Here is a 14,653-nt window from a genome sequence, read left to right as displayed (position 1 = left end):
ACCAGAGCCTTTAAATAAGATACTTACTCTATAAATACCCACTAACGTTAGTATGTGTTTTTGGTGTAATTACATACCACCCACCCATGACAGTATCACAGCACAACAAGCCGGTGTATCTGCAGTGAAGAAAACAACACAGTTAACCATCATGTGCTGTGTGTTATTTCTGGAAGACAGGAGTAGTTATGTTAAGGCAAGGGATTTAAAATGATTTACACACACAGTCTGGATAACAAAGCTTTAGATAGAGCTACAACTGTCTTGAATTCACACTACATAGAACATAAAATCAGGACAAAAGCAGTACTGAAACTGTAATTGGTGATTCAGATGATTATATTGTGTTTTCATTGCTGAAGTCCTTCAAACTCAGCTCTTCCAATCTATTTGTTTTTAAGAAATGTAGGCATATTAACAGTGAACTAAAACAAATGAAAATGATGTACTGTATAGTGGAAGTCTTAGGAAATATGGCGTCCACACAAGATAAATAACACTGGAACCATTGGATGGCACTATATAGGCCTACACAGTTATTACAAGTCAAACACTTTACGGGTTCAATTTTTTTTTTTTTTTTGCTGAATGCACAACGTTTATATTTATTTGATTTTATTGTTCCACCAGGGAGAGAATTTTGTCTTTTTCTCACCAATAAAAATAAACACATCACAAGTCACTTTGCAAATCACCAGCATCATCAAATCTTCAACATCATGGCAGCGATGCAGAAGTCGATACAACTTTTATAGTAAATCCCATCATAAAGTTGTTTTACTGCTGTTTTTTCATTTTATTAAATGCACTTGGTACAAAGCTTCCCTTGTATGTGGGACCCATACATAAGGGAAGCTTTGAACGTTCCCATAAACAACAGTGTTACACAGTGTTCATAACAATTTCGTAAGCAGTCTAGAATCTTACCAGCTGTTTTGAAAACAGTAGCTTGTTTTAATCTCTTTAATTTCCAGCAGTTTGACTGATTCCAAAACTGTTTCTTTTTCTAACAAGAAATAAATGACTAAAATCACTTTAGTTCTGGTATTTAATTTATTAGCCCATTTTTTAATCCAAGAAGTGATGCTCATGAATAGTTCTGAGATGTCTAACAGTCTTATCACTATCCAGTGCTCCTTGATAATCTGCACATCACACAAACCGCAGAAATATAGGCTGTCCAAGTGCCTCTTCTCTCACTAACCTCCTGAACAGGACAAAACCATGCTCATGTCCAACTTACGCTCCCAAATCTATTGTACAGGCTCCATTCTCTATTTCAGGGCCTAATCAGATTAGCTGAAGCAGTTAGTTTTTGTTTAGCCATATCTGTGCCAAGTTATTGTAGGTTGTAATGAACATTTAAATGCGCATGGTTTTCGATGAAACTGTTTTTAAGTACAGTTAATGACCTGACTGATAACATGTAGTTTACAGTGTACTTGTGGTGCCTTTAAAACAGTTAAGTATATTTAGTATAGTTTACAGTGTGACTTAGTTGTTTAAATAATTAAATAATCTTTTTAACATAAGCTATAAATGAAAATTATTTACTGTAATATACTATAAAAAGTAAGGTGCAAGCAAGGTGATCCTGGTGATTTCATTTTATTTATTTATTTATTTATTTTACTTGAAATAAACTTTATTTAAATTTTACATTTATATTCACAGGTTACACCATTAAAAGATAATGCTAGGGAGGAGCCAAGAACACATGACAAAATATATATCCAAGGATTCAAAGGTTTCATTTGTCACATAATAAACAATATGTGTATTAAAATGCATTTACGCTGATGTGCTAATTATGCAATAAATATTAATATAGGTTAAAATACAAGTGTAGATATATATTAGTATATAAAATAGAAAAATAAAATTAATTAAGTAAAAAGTGATGTGAGAGCATAAGAAATAAAATAAATAAATACACCTACACGAATAGATTGCATCTGTTAAACTTCATTAGAGTTTTAACAATTCAAAGGGGATGAAACAGTTTGTAAATACATTTTAAAATTATTTATGAAAACATATTTAACGGACAAAACCAAATTATTTTGTGTCATGTCATGAGGTGTTGGGAGTCGTGGGATTTACCAGCTGCACTTGAACGCTCCGTGGCACACACGCAGGCTCGGGTCCGCTTCCAGGCCTGTGATTGGCCGACGGACTGTCAGTTCCGAACCATGTCTGTCAAAGTCAACCAATCGGGTTGCGTCTTGTTGGCCGGTGCACCGGTTCGCCGGTCGGTTTGCAGCTGGGAGAAGGGGGAAGCAACTGGCGAGGGCAGCATCGGCGGAGCGGTGCTATGGACCTCAGGGACAATGTCGAGACCGGGGAGACGGAAAACCACACAGAGCTGTTCTCCGTGCCGATCCCGGAGGAAGCGCCGTGTAAGAGGGAGCAGGAGAAGCTGTCAGGGGTCGTCAAAAACGTCCACAGAAAACTGCGCAGGAAATACAGAGAGGGTAAGCAGCCTCGGTTGGGCCCCTTTTTGCTGTCTGTGGCCCTGCAGCCGAGTGGCGAACACTAAACCTTACCTCTTAAATGCGACATTAAACAATTTCTCTTAACGCTAATCCCGGTAAAGCTAACTTATTCTGCTCGGTAACGTTAGCCCTGCTAGCTAACGGTCTTGTGTCGCCTCTAGTTAGCTTGTTATGGAGGCAGACCGCAGTGAGGGTTGCACTCAGCAAGCAAGGCCTTTTAAAGCTACTGAACAATAACATTACACACAGGCAGTGTTATTGCTGTTTTTAAACTTTATCTATTACCGCAAACACTTATTATCTCCCCTTTAAACCCAGTGTACTGACAGCAGAGGCATTAATACATCACCAATGACACACACAAACAGATCTCATGGCAATGAATGACTTTCTATTGCCTCTTTATTGCCAATAAATGATAACTCTGTGGACTGAACAAACATTTGGTGCAACTTTTACAACCAAAGTAGCTTTATGTCTGAGCATCGGTGTTATTTAGAACTAGACAGCACATCCAAAAGGAGTTAACGCTTCTTAAAATGTCAAAAAATGAACCCACAGATCCACAGTTTGTTTGAAGACATGAAGGCAGAGCTTCTGTGAGTGGATCCAAACTCAGCTGACTGTATGCCAAACTGCAGGGAAGGATATTTAGGGTAAGGAAGGGCTGGTGTTGTGGGGGCCAAGGTATTCAAGTGCTAAGTTAAAAGAAAAGAGATTGAGTCTGACCTCGTGCCAGGAAGCAGAAGTACAGAGGTGGTACGACAATCAATCAATCAATTTGGCACGTAAAGTTGTGTAAAATACAGATTTATTGAAATGCAATCCTGTCAGTTCTCACAATTTGACCATTAAAAATGATTGTAATAGTGAGTATAGCTATATTATAGACATGCTAGGGGTGGACTGCAGGGTTACAGTAGAATAATATGTCGTAAAATCAGTTCTCATGCAAATATAAAACCATTTGAGACATATTTCATAGTGAAAATGAATGTTGGTAGACCTATGGCTGCTACATTCTGTTATTTTTGTCCAGTACCAAGTACAGCCATAGGTCTGGCATCATTTTAGCGAATAGTTAGCATGTTATTAATCGCTCATTGTCAAGAAAGTCACATTTGTCACCCCCTTTAAAAGGCAGGTGGAGAAAATGTCACCTGAGAACATCACTTTGTTCATACTTTTTAAGAGAAATTTTCCCCATTTAATACTGATAAACAAAGTTAAGATCCAAACTGCCACTTTAGGGTGGATTTACTTCTGCTTTTATGATTTGAGGAAGTGCAAGAAAGGCAAAAGTGACAACTTAATGGAAGCAGATGATACTGTATCTCTGAAGCTGTGATTTCTTAGTCAAAATGTTTACATTGTCATGGGATGTTGCTCTGGATCACCTCATCTGTCTTCACTCAGAGCGAGCCCATAACTATTTGCAAACAAAATTTGACTGACCATAATCAATCTTTATGGGTGCAAATATGCAAAACAAATTGCTGCTCAGTTCTGGCATGTGTTTGTGTTACTGTGACTGAAATAAAAAGAGTTAATTTATCTTTTAAAATCTGTAAAGACTGTGTCAGGGTTAGATTTCCATACTGGTTGATGGTGTGTGTTCATCAGCAGCTGTCTGTCCTGAAGACAAAAACATCTGTCTTCTTGATTATGAGTCAGTCTGGATAAGAGCATGATGTAAAATGGGAAGTTTGGAAAAACCCTTTTGCAAGACGATCTGCACTGACGTGTGAGCATCAGCCAGAGTGATCGAATTCTTCATTGCTCGGAAAAGAAACTGGCATTTTACTCAGCACAGACAAAATCGTTTATTCCAGCTAGGAGCTTGAAGTTCAAGACTGTGTAGTTTAAAGTGCCTACAAGCAACGCTGAAGTGGCCCGGATTCAATAAGATGCTACAATGCCTGAAGCGTTGTGCTGTTGTTGAAGCTGCACTCTCTCTGTGTCATTTTCTCTTTCTGAGGAAATGCAAAGTCTTACTGGAGAATGTGCAGGAGGGAAACACAACAATCTTGCAAAATCTTTAACTTGAGTAAAGAAATGTTGCATTATTGATCGCTTTCTGGGTAATTGTCACAGCACAACAGCCAACAGTTTGTAGGCTATAAGACTTATTTGAATTTGCAAGTATAACTCCTATTTTCAAATCTTTTTCAATATATACTCATTTGAATACAACACAAAGACAAGATATTTATTGTTCAAACTTTTCTTTTAACAACACTTAGTAAGCGTTTGGTAACTGAGGATTGTGTAAGTTTGAAAACAAAATTTCTTCTCCAGATTCACAAGCAGGCCTCAGTGGAAGAATGGGTCCAAATCCCTCCTGAACACTGTGAGAGATGAGTTTCTTCATACAGGAGGTGTCTTGAGGCTTGCATTGCAAACAAATGCTCCTCCAAGTATCAAATAATTTTCAGTTAGCGTGTTCAATACATTTTCCTGTGTCATTTCGCTTTATTGCACATTGTTTTTGTGGGCTGAAATGTTATGATTTCTTCTATCTGTGTAGTTTTATTTAGTTAAAACCAATGTCTGGGGTCAATTTAATGTGAGTAGCTGTTTTGGAAATATGTTTAATGACAAAAAATTAGATGTGTTGACCCTCTGAGAGCTTTGAAGCTAGAGTGAAGACCATCATCTGATCATCATATGAAACTAAAAGACCTAAGAAATCCAGTAGTACCAACCATGTAATGCTAGCTAGCTAAATAATGCTCCAAAGTTAGGCTGAATTTTGGCAAGGGAAATCCCTTACGGACATTTTCACAGAGGTCCCTTGGCCTCCCACCTCAAGATACCTAAATGAAAATGGGTCCTGTGGGTACCCACGAGTCTCCACTTTAGTGACATGCTCACTTTATGCTTGTCCCATGCAGTTTTGGGCAAAACATGCAGTTTTTTGCATGTGTCATTGTCGCTTATTGTATGTGAATATTTTTGCATACTGCAGCCTCTAAATGGTCTTGGAATAGCATTAATTGGGTATGACCTGAAAGCTGAGACTCCTGTGGATTCAATAAGCCCAGTTTTATTCATGTGCGATGATACTAGTCAACTGTACTGTACAAAAACCCCTACTGTGACCTCTTAGGTCAGTGGTTTCCAACTGGTGGGTTGTGGGTCCATCCTAAGTTGACTGCAAGTGACTCACAAAAGTGTAAAGTTTGTAAAAAACAGACTTTATTTTGAAGAACAGTGAATTTCCGACTGTAGGGTGAGTGACTAACGGACAGCTACTTAACAGAAGCGGCAAACTAGCTCAGTGACATGGCCAAATGAAAGCGTGACGCTTGACCTTGAACTTAGGGATGCACGATAACTTTTCTTTTAAACCGATACCGATAACTTTCAGCTCCTAAAGGCCGATACCGATAACTGATAACCGATAACACACACACATACAGTGTATATATATATATATATACAAAACCAAAACAGTTTTGACCCTTAAAATGAAGAGATATTTATTTTTTCCAATGAAAAACTATTAACAAGCATCTCAAACATTTTCGAAAAGATATCAAACAAAAAACTATTTGATATCCCAAATGAACATCAATTTAAATAAGGTGCATTACTTACTGATATAAAAATAAAGGCCCCTTGAACTGATGCAAATAGGGGCGTCGGTAGCGTAGTGGATAGTGCCGGCGCCCCCATGTACAGAGGCAATGCCTCGCTGCAGCTTCGACTCCAGCTTGCAACCATTTGCTGCATGTCACCCCCCGCTCTCTCTCACCCCCTTTCACTCTGTCCTGTACATTAAAGGCAAAAGCCCAAAAAATAATCTCTAAAAAAAAAAAAAGAAAAGAAAGAAACTGATGCAAATACATGCATCGGGATTACAAACTGAAAAAGTTCATTCCAGAAGTTCAAAAAAATAAATATATATAGAAAATGATTGCACTGAACAAGTTAAACTTGTCTGTGTAAACAAACTGAAAAAGTGCATTCCATAGTAACAAAAAAATAAGTTTAAAGAATTTTGGCTTATGGTACCATTCAAATGAATTCCTTTTCACTAAGGTAAATGAGGTTCAGTTGTTCTTTTATCTCATATTAGAAGAGAGAGAGAGAGAGAGAGAGAGAGAACGAGAGCGAGTGAGCGCGCGCGTCTGTGTGTGTGTGAGATAGTGTTGTCACGGTACCAAAATTGGGACCCACGGTACGATACCGGTGACAGTATCACAGTTCTGAGTAGTATCACGATACCACAGCAAAAATGAGGCAGATGTGCCTTTTCTATAATACATCACTGATATTTCAAAGGAATAAATTACTTTTTGACTTCAAAAACAGCATGAATAAGTGATTAACATAGGGGGGATCAAAATAAAATAAATAAATAAAAATCAACCAGCCACCCTCCTCCCCTGACAAGTCCCTTCATAAGTAAAGAACAGTCCCTAAAGTGCGGTGAGGTTTGTGGACCGTTACCTGCCACACAGAGAGAAATGTGAATGGCTCGTTTCTCCTCTGACACGTCACATACCTGTGTGCCGCCACAGTTCGGCTGTTCAGGTACTTGTGGGCAGTCATGATGCCAACAAGAGGACATTATTGGACCTGGAGCCGGACTTATCCGTCGCCAGTAAGCCGTTATGTTGGTGTTCCTCAAGTTCTTGGTGTGTTAATGTGGTATTTTGAAACAATTTTTGGTCATTTTTTTAAATTCTTGTGTGGTAAAAAGAGGCTTAGATTTAACGCCAAAATTGTTCAACAAATAGTATCAACCAAAAATTGGTGTAACAACTTTGAGACGTAAATGAGCACAGGAATAGCCATTACATACCTCCATCATAATGTTCTTAGCTTAACTTTAAAAGTTATGTAAACACAATGTTTAATACATATTTATGACTAGAAAACCCTGACACATGGTGCTGAGCTGCATCTCAATTTAATCTTCAGGTTCCTAGCTTTCAGATGATGAATACCACTTCTGTGTGTTATACTGTTGACCTGCTATCAATCCCTACAGATCCCCTCCAAAAAAAAGACAAAAATAGGTCTATATGGGTCTACAGTAATATAATATAATAGTTACTTCTCCACTTTATGTCGAAAAGGATTTGCAAATCATTCTGTTTTATGTATGTTTTACACTGCGTCTCAACTGTCTTGGAACCAGGGCTGTACAGCAGCCACAGATATCATGATGTAGGTTATCTCCTGCTTGAATGCTTTGGCTGTTTTGTTTCATTCCACTGCCTCTGAATCCAAAATATGCACTTGACCATTCCACTGCTCTTATACCTCGAAGCAAACAGCAGACAGAGAAGACTTGGCACAAGACAAGTTTTACTACTTCAAAACAGTTCATCAAAAGTGTGAAAAAGGAGTTTGGGTAGTGTTCCTGGAGTCAGTGTTGTGCTGTAGCAAACGTTGCCACATTCTCCACTATCAGTTATGTAGCAACCAATGCACAAAGAGGTCAGGTTTGCTGTTATTTGTGTGTCTCTGTCCTACTTTTCCACCTTAAAAACACTACGCAACCATGATGTAGTGTTGTAACGTGATGTCGTGTTTTGGATAAGTCTGAAATATTGGGAGTGCGAGAGAATAGCTGGTTGTTTTGGAGGCTGCACAGAGAAGTCGTCCTGCTAGCAGACCTCATGAGTGGTTAATAAGTAAAGCATGATCTGGTGGGCTTGGCATTGAATCACAGTGGTCATGCTTCTAGAGTGCTGCTGTTTACCACCACTCCCCTTGTTGTTCTTTCATTTCTGCAAATCTGAATGAGAGTTTTCCTTGTGGTCATGAGATTTTTCCTTTATCAGCATGTTTGCCTATGCTACAGGCTGTAAACTGTGGAGATGTGCTGAACGGAGTTTCTGTGGACTTTAGTATGACTGTGAAATGGCTATTTGAGGATGATTTTTTTCGAGGAACAGTTACACTTCTGTGCTGGCAGAGAGGAGTGAACATGTAGGCATTGTAGCGGTAAATGTGGCCTGAGCTTTTTTATCAGTTTTCTTCCCAAGGAGTGCTGCCATGTTTAGGTGCTGAAGGGGATGACCAAAGTTGGCAAGTAGGTTATGAGTGTTTGCTGCTTGCTGTGGATGACTGTGCCAGACTAAAACTCAAAAGTAGGACTGCAGTATGATGATACCAGTAGCTTAAGCTAACTTTGAAAGTCTTAATTGATTCCTTTAAGTTTTGAAGTCTGTGATTTACATTTTGTGTTGCGTTATATTTGTTATTTCTGTCCTGATTTTTATATATCCTCTCTCAGTGGGCGACTTTGACAAGATCTGGCGCGAGCACTGTGAAGATGAGCAGACGCTGAGTGAGTACGCCCTCGCCATGAAGAATCTCGCTGACAACCACTGGACCAAAAACTGCGAAGGAGAGGGACGCATCGATTGGTGTCGCAGGTACAGCTCAAATCAAATCAGCTGCAGTTTTACACCTCCTGACAGTGGAGTCTGTGGGATGCGCTTCTGTGACATTTTGCTGCCACTTTCACATTAAAGTTTGAGCAGTGTTTCCATTCCACTTCCACAGTGTCTGTCAAGAATACTTTTTGGATGGCGGGATGAAAAGAATGTTAGAGAAGGATGAGAAAAGTGCCATGCTCACCATGGGTCTGACTGCAGCGTCTGTAAGTGCCCAACCGAATAGCACCATCCCCAGGTAAGCACACTGAAGGTGAACACACTACAGTACATCCTTACAACCTGCTTAGAATATTTAGTATGGATTGGGGGCACAGTCAAAAACTGTGAAAGCAACTAAACTCTCACCCATTACCTAGGAAAAAAAAATACAGTTACAGTTACAAATTTCTAGTTACTTCAGAGATGAAAGAACAGTGTTTATAATAAAATATGTGTTTGTTTTTTACTTGTTTCTTATAAAAAGCACCTTCAGTTTTATTTGCACAGAGTTTCTACACAAAATGGAAAAGTATGGAATATGATTATAGTAATTTTTCAGGTTTGGATTGGTACGAAAAAAACAAAAGATCTTGTGGAAAAATATTTGTGTATCCAGACTATTGCCCCTATTCTTTTCTTTGACATATAAAATTCAGAAAAAGGAAATGCGATGAAATGCTTTTCTTGAATTTAATTTATGTGTAACATCACAAATAACCACATATTAAGCTTGTTTGAATATTGATGAGTTATGCAGAGATGTGGATATCAAAAAGTAAATCTTTCATGTGCAAGGAAACATTATGGCTGCGTTTATCCTCCTTCTATGGACACAGTAAATAAACAAAGCTGCATAGACACTTGGGAAATTAAATGATTGAACTATTATCAACTAATTTTCTGTTCTTATTTGAAAAATAACATGAATGAATAAATGAAAAAAAGATATAAAATGTCAAATTAATTACTAAATTATTTACAATAAAAAAATCAACATTCAAAATAGCAAAAGTGCAGACAAAAAATATTGATGATTGATTTAAATTTGAGTTTAAAGATATATATATATATATATATATATATTTCAACAATATCTTTATTGAATTTTCCAAATTTAGAAAACAAAACAAAACAAAAAGCCAACAAAGTGACACAAATGAGACAGTGTGTTAACATACAGGTCCTTGTAGGACGGGGACATTCAATGAAACAAAATATTAAAACCCTACATTACGTTTTCCCCCTTTACACACATATGGTCACTATAACAGTGCAAACAAAATGGGACAGAAAAAAAAACAAAAACAGAAAAACAAACAAAACATGGCAGTTAATAGAATGCTTCTGTAAAGATATAGGATCATGAGTCCATACAAATATCATTGCCGTACAATCCAGTGATTAAAGGATGAGTGAACAGAGTTATGCAGAGGGTGCACTTATTCTACTCCAGGTTCATTCAACAGATGAGATAGATCATTGTTTTTTTTGTTTTTTTTTTAAAGATTATTTTTATTGGCTTTTTGCCTTCATTGACAGGACAGAGGGTGAAATGGGGAGACAGAGAGAGAGTGGGGACTGACATGCAGCAAAGGGCCGCGAGCCAGATTCGAACCTGCGGCCACTGCAGCGAGGCAATGCCTTTGTACATGGGGCGCGGGCACTATCAACTACGCTACCGGCACCCTGAGATAGATCATTGATTTTAGTATATTGGATAAATCAACCCCACACTTTTTGAAATGTCTCCTGTCCTTAAGAATGTAAGAATTTTTTTTCCAGAGGTAAGCAAGAAGATAATTCCCTAAACCAGATTGCAATACCTGGCTTACTCATACTTTTCCATGTTAGAGCTGTTGTCCTCTTTGCTTGTAAAAAACATATGTTTAAAAAGATTTTTTACGTTTTACATTATGTACATCTGGGTAGAGAGGCCAAGTAGAAAGATTTTGGGCTCTAGCTCTAATCTGATTGAGAGGATGTCCTGCACATTTAATCTAACCTCTTCTCAAAACTCCCCCACTCTTGGGCACTGCCATAGGCAGTGAAAAATAGTGCCCTTATTTACACCACACCTATTGCAAGTGTCCGGAATATTCACATTAAATTTGTTCAATTTTTCTGGAGTGATGTACACCCTCATCAGCCAGTTATATTGTAGGAGTTTTAAGCGAGTATTACCCGTCCCTGTCTGGGATGCTTTACATGCGCTGCGCCACTGTTCCAGTGTTAATTAAGACTCAGTTGAGGAGGCTTTCAGTAAATCATAAAATTCAGAGATGATGCCCTTCCCGAAAGGATTTTTTATAAGAGTTTTCTCCAGTCGGGTCAGGGGCGGACAGGACGATTGATTTTGATTTGCTCTAATAAAACTTCTTAACTGAAGGTATTTGAAAAAGTGTTTGCGAGGGATATTGTATTTCCTGATCAGCTCATCGAATGTTAAGATATTCACATTATTACCATAAATGTCTTTTTTTTGTTTTACACCTCTATCTGCCCACAGTTTAAAACCTGCATCTGCTTTTCCGAGTTTCAAGATAATTTAGCAGAAGTATGAAATAAGAATTGTGTAAGAATTCTGTTTGCAAATTATATGTGCTCCTCATCAAAAGCATCAATATATTTTTAACACACCTTCATAATACGTACGTACTGCATAATAACATTTTGTAACAGTCAGAAAGTTTAATTGAAGATTTGATGGGCTGTCGCATGTGATGTGTTTGTTTGTTGTGGGGGAAAAAAATCCTCTGCTGATTTAAATTTAACGATGTGGTTGTTAGAAGACAAAGAGGCACTGTTGGATGCAAAAGTCACATGATGGTTTTGACATTGACGCTTGTTCCACATTTGTGTTACAGTTCAATCTCTCAGCTGGGGAAAATGCGCCTTCTTGACGTGGGAAGCTGCTTCAACCCTTTCTTGAAGTTTGACGAGTTCCTCACAGTTGGTATTGACATAGTGCCTGCAGTTGAGGTAAGCTTGTTTATTCTGCTCATTTTGTTGACAAAATGTTGACACAAATAAAATGCATGAGGTTTTCCTGTCTGGTGATTCAGTGTTGGCATTACAGAGCAAAAGCAGCACCAGAAATGACTCATGCAGAGGTTATCCGTGTTGTGGTTTGACGGCGTGTGAACAAATTCTGCAGAAAGCAGAACAAAAAGCGTCTCGCATTTTGCAGCTTCAAGTATAGGACGTTTAAAAGTGCTGAATTTTCTGCCTGTTTTCTCTCCTTCAGAGCGTCTACAAGTGTGACTTCCTCAACCTTCAGCTCCAGCAGCCTCTCCAGCTGGCGAGCGATGCGGTTGAGGCGTTCCTCCGCCAGCTCCACAACCCCATCGACTCGCTGCCTGCCCAGCTTTTCCACGTGGTGGTCTTCTCCCTGCTCCTGTCCTACTTCCCCTCACCATACCAGCGCTGGATCTGCTGTAAGAAGGCCCACGAGCTGCTGGAGCTTCACGGCCTGCTGCTCATCATCACGCCCGACTCCTCCCACCAAAACCGCCACGCCCTTATGATGCGCAGCTGGCGCGTTGCGGTGGAGTCACTGGGCTTCAAGCGCTACAAATACGTCAAGTATTCCCACATGCATCTCATCGCCTTCCGCAAGGTGTGTCTGGCCACCACCAGCGACCTGGTGTCACGCAACTACCCAGAGATGCTCTACATCCCTCAGGACTTCCACTCCAACGAGGAGGAAGAGTGTGCCGACGTGCCCGTGCAGGTGCGCTCCGAGTTTGAGGATGACCAGATGGCATGGGGCTTCTCGGAGCTGCCTGACACGCCCTATGATTCAGATTCTGGGGAGAGCCAGGGCAGCTCGGTGCCTGGTTTCCACGAGCTAGAAGACCCCATCCTGCTTCAGAGCTAGGTTAGCTCTCCTCCTCCTCCTCCTCCTCTCCTTTCCTCCACTGTCACCTCCCCTTCAACTGCTGCGCTGCCAAATTTAACCTGCTGCATTCTTCTCCCACGTCTCCTCCCTCTCCTGAAAACAATGCAGTTTGCACAGTGTGAAAGACAGAAGTTTACAGATTATTTTCTCATATCCACACTCCTCTGAGAGTACACACACAGACACACACACATATCCACATAAACACACACACTAAGATGGATATATTTTGATAAATATCTAGGTTTTTTAAGAGTTGGAAAGTGAATGCCCTGACGATATCTTAACTCCCCGCTCCTTGATTTCCATATCATCTTCCAATCAGCTTTCAATAACAAAAACAGCTTGTCTGTACTCTGTCTCTATATGAATAAGCTAGTGTGGCAGGCTGCTTAGTATAAAAGACAAACAACCTGAGCAGTCTGACAGGAGTTTGATTGCACTGGAGAGACTGAGATGGAGTGACTGGACTGGTACGCTTGCTTCTGTCACAGTCATGCAGCTAGACTTTCTGAAAATCCTTGATGTGCATTTAGTTTTCCAAGACAAAAAAAAAAAAAGAAGTTCATCGTTTTGAAATATATATTCTCAACAGTCAAAACATTGGTGTTGTCCAGTGTAAAGTGTGGCAGTGCCATTTTAACTTGGCATCATCTGAATGATTTGTGTATCTTTTACAAGAAAGTGGTATTTGTAGCATTTTAAACATTTTCAGAACCATACGGTAGGAGTATTACTAGGTTTACTAATGTGAAACTGTAACTGTGTTTACTCATTGTGTAACAAGGTACGAGTGTTTCAAAGTAGGTATTAGACTTTTTTTCCTCCTCTCGTTGTCCTCACAAATATTAAGACTGAATTATCTCCAGTACATTTTGTGCTCTCTAGCAGAGAAATAGTACAACACAGCAAGTCAGTGACCCATATCAAATGGACTTTAAAGCACCAGTATCCTTTGACACAATTTTGTAACTTTGTGAAACTAAGTACTCTGCCTCCAGAAAAGATCCAGATCTGAGCTTCTCACAGAAAATTCACCTTGACACAAGAGATTTGCACTAATTTACTGTTTTGTCATACAGAACCTCTGAAACAGGTGAGAAACTGTAGATTTTAGCAATAGCAAACCAGAGCAGATCTGAAGATGCTGTATTCGACGGGGGGAGGTTTTAGCTAAAGACACTACCAGATGAAATGTTAGTGTGTGTTCTGCCTGTCCCTGAATGGGCTCATTGTGTGGGTGTGGTTGGGTTTGATTGTGTGAATGAAGGAATGAGTTTACGTTGATGTGTTATTGTCAGTGGCACTTTATCATTGATCCCAAAGGGTGTCACAAGATGTAATTATTTTCCTATGATGACAGTTTTACAACCAATATGACGGGCCCATAAGATAATACCAATAAGTCTAAGGTGCCTTCTTTGTTCACATTTACTGTATGTTGCAAGCAGACTTTCATGCCCCTGGAGAAAATGAAATTCATACCTTTCAACTAAAAAGATATGAAGCTTCTGAGGCCAAACAGTACGTACAAACTGTCCAGTTCTCCTTTGACATATTAATGGATAACAAGAGACATTTCCAGTGTTGATGTAATGCAGTGTGTTGTTGCCATACCCATATCATTTTCCAGTTAATGCACATCTCTATGCTGATATCTTCTCTGTTTTAACAGGAAAACAACATTTCACAGTACCGCACATATTCAGACTTTAAGGTTTTGTGATTAATTGGTGCATTTGTCTTCCAATGTTTCTTTTTGGTCCATTTGCATGAGTTGTTTCATCTTCATTTTCAACATTTTCAACAATGCAGAACAATGTGTGCTTATAGTATGGTTGTATTTCTCTTTTATAAATGAA

The 14,653-nt window shown here is 39.1% G+C and overlaps 1 protein-coding gene across 1 annotated transcript; it reads left to right on the top strand.

Moving 5' to 3' along the window:
• The first annotated feature begins 2,177 nt into the window (after positions 1-2,177).
• bmt2 (base methyltransferase of 25S rRNA 2 homolog) lies at positions 2,178-14,647 on the top strand. Its single transcript, XM_049573631.1, is given in 6 exon segments — positions 2,178-2,271; positions 2,274-2,474; positions 8,749-8,890; positions 9,021-9,149; positions 11,758-11,872; positions 12,138-14,647. Coding segments are annotated over 6 exon segments (1,299 nt in total). The 5' UTR covers positions 2,178-2,192; the 3' UTR covers positions 12,771-14,647.
• Positions 14,648-14,653: the final 6 nt, after the last annotated feature.

Source organism: Epinephelus fuscoguttatus, linkage group LG4, assembly GCF_011397635.1.
Source record: "Epinephelus fuscoguttatus linkage group LG4, E.fuscoguttatus.final_Chr_v1".
Classification (NCBI taxonomy): Eukaryota; Metazoa; Chordata; class Actinopteri; order Perciformes; family Serranidae; genus Epinephelus; species Epinephelus fuscoguttatus.
This window is presented reverse-complemented; position numbering and strand designations above follow the sequence as displayed.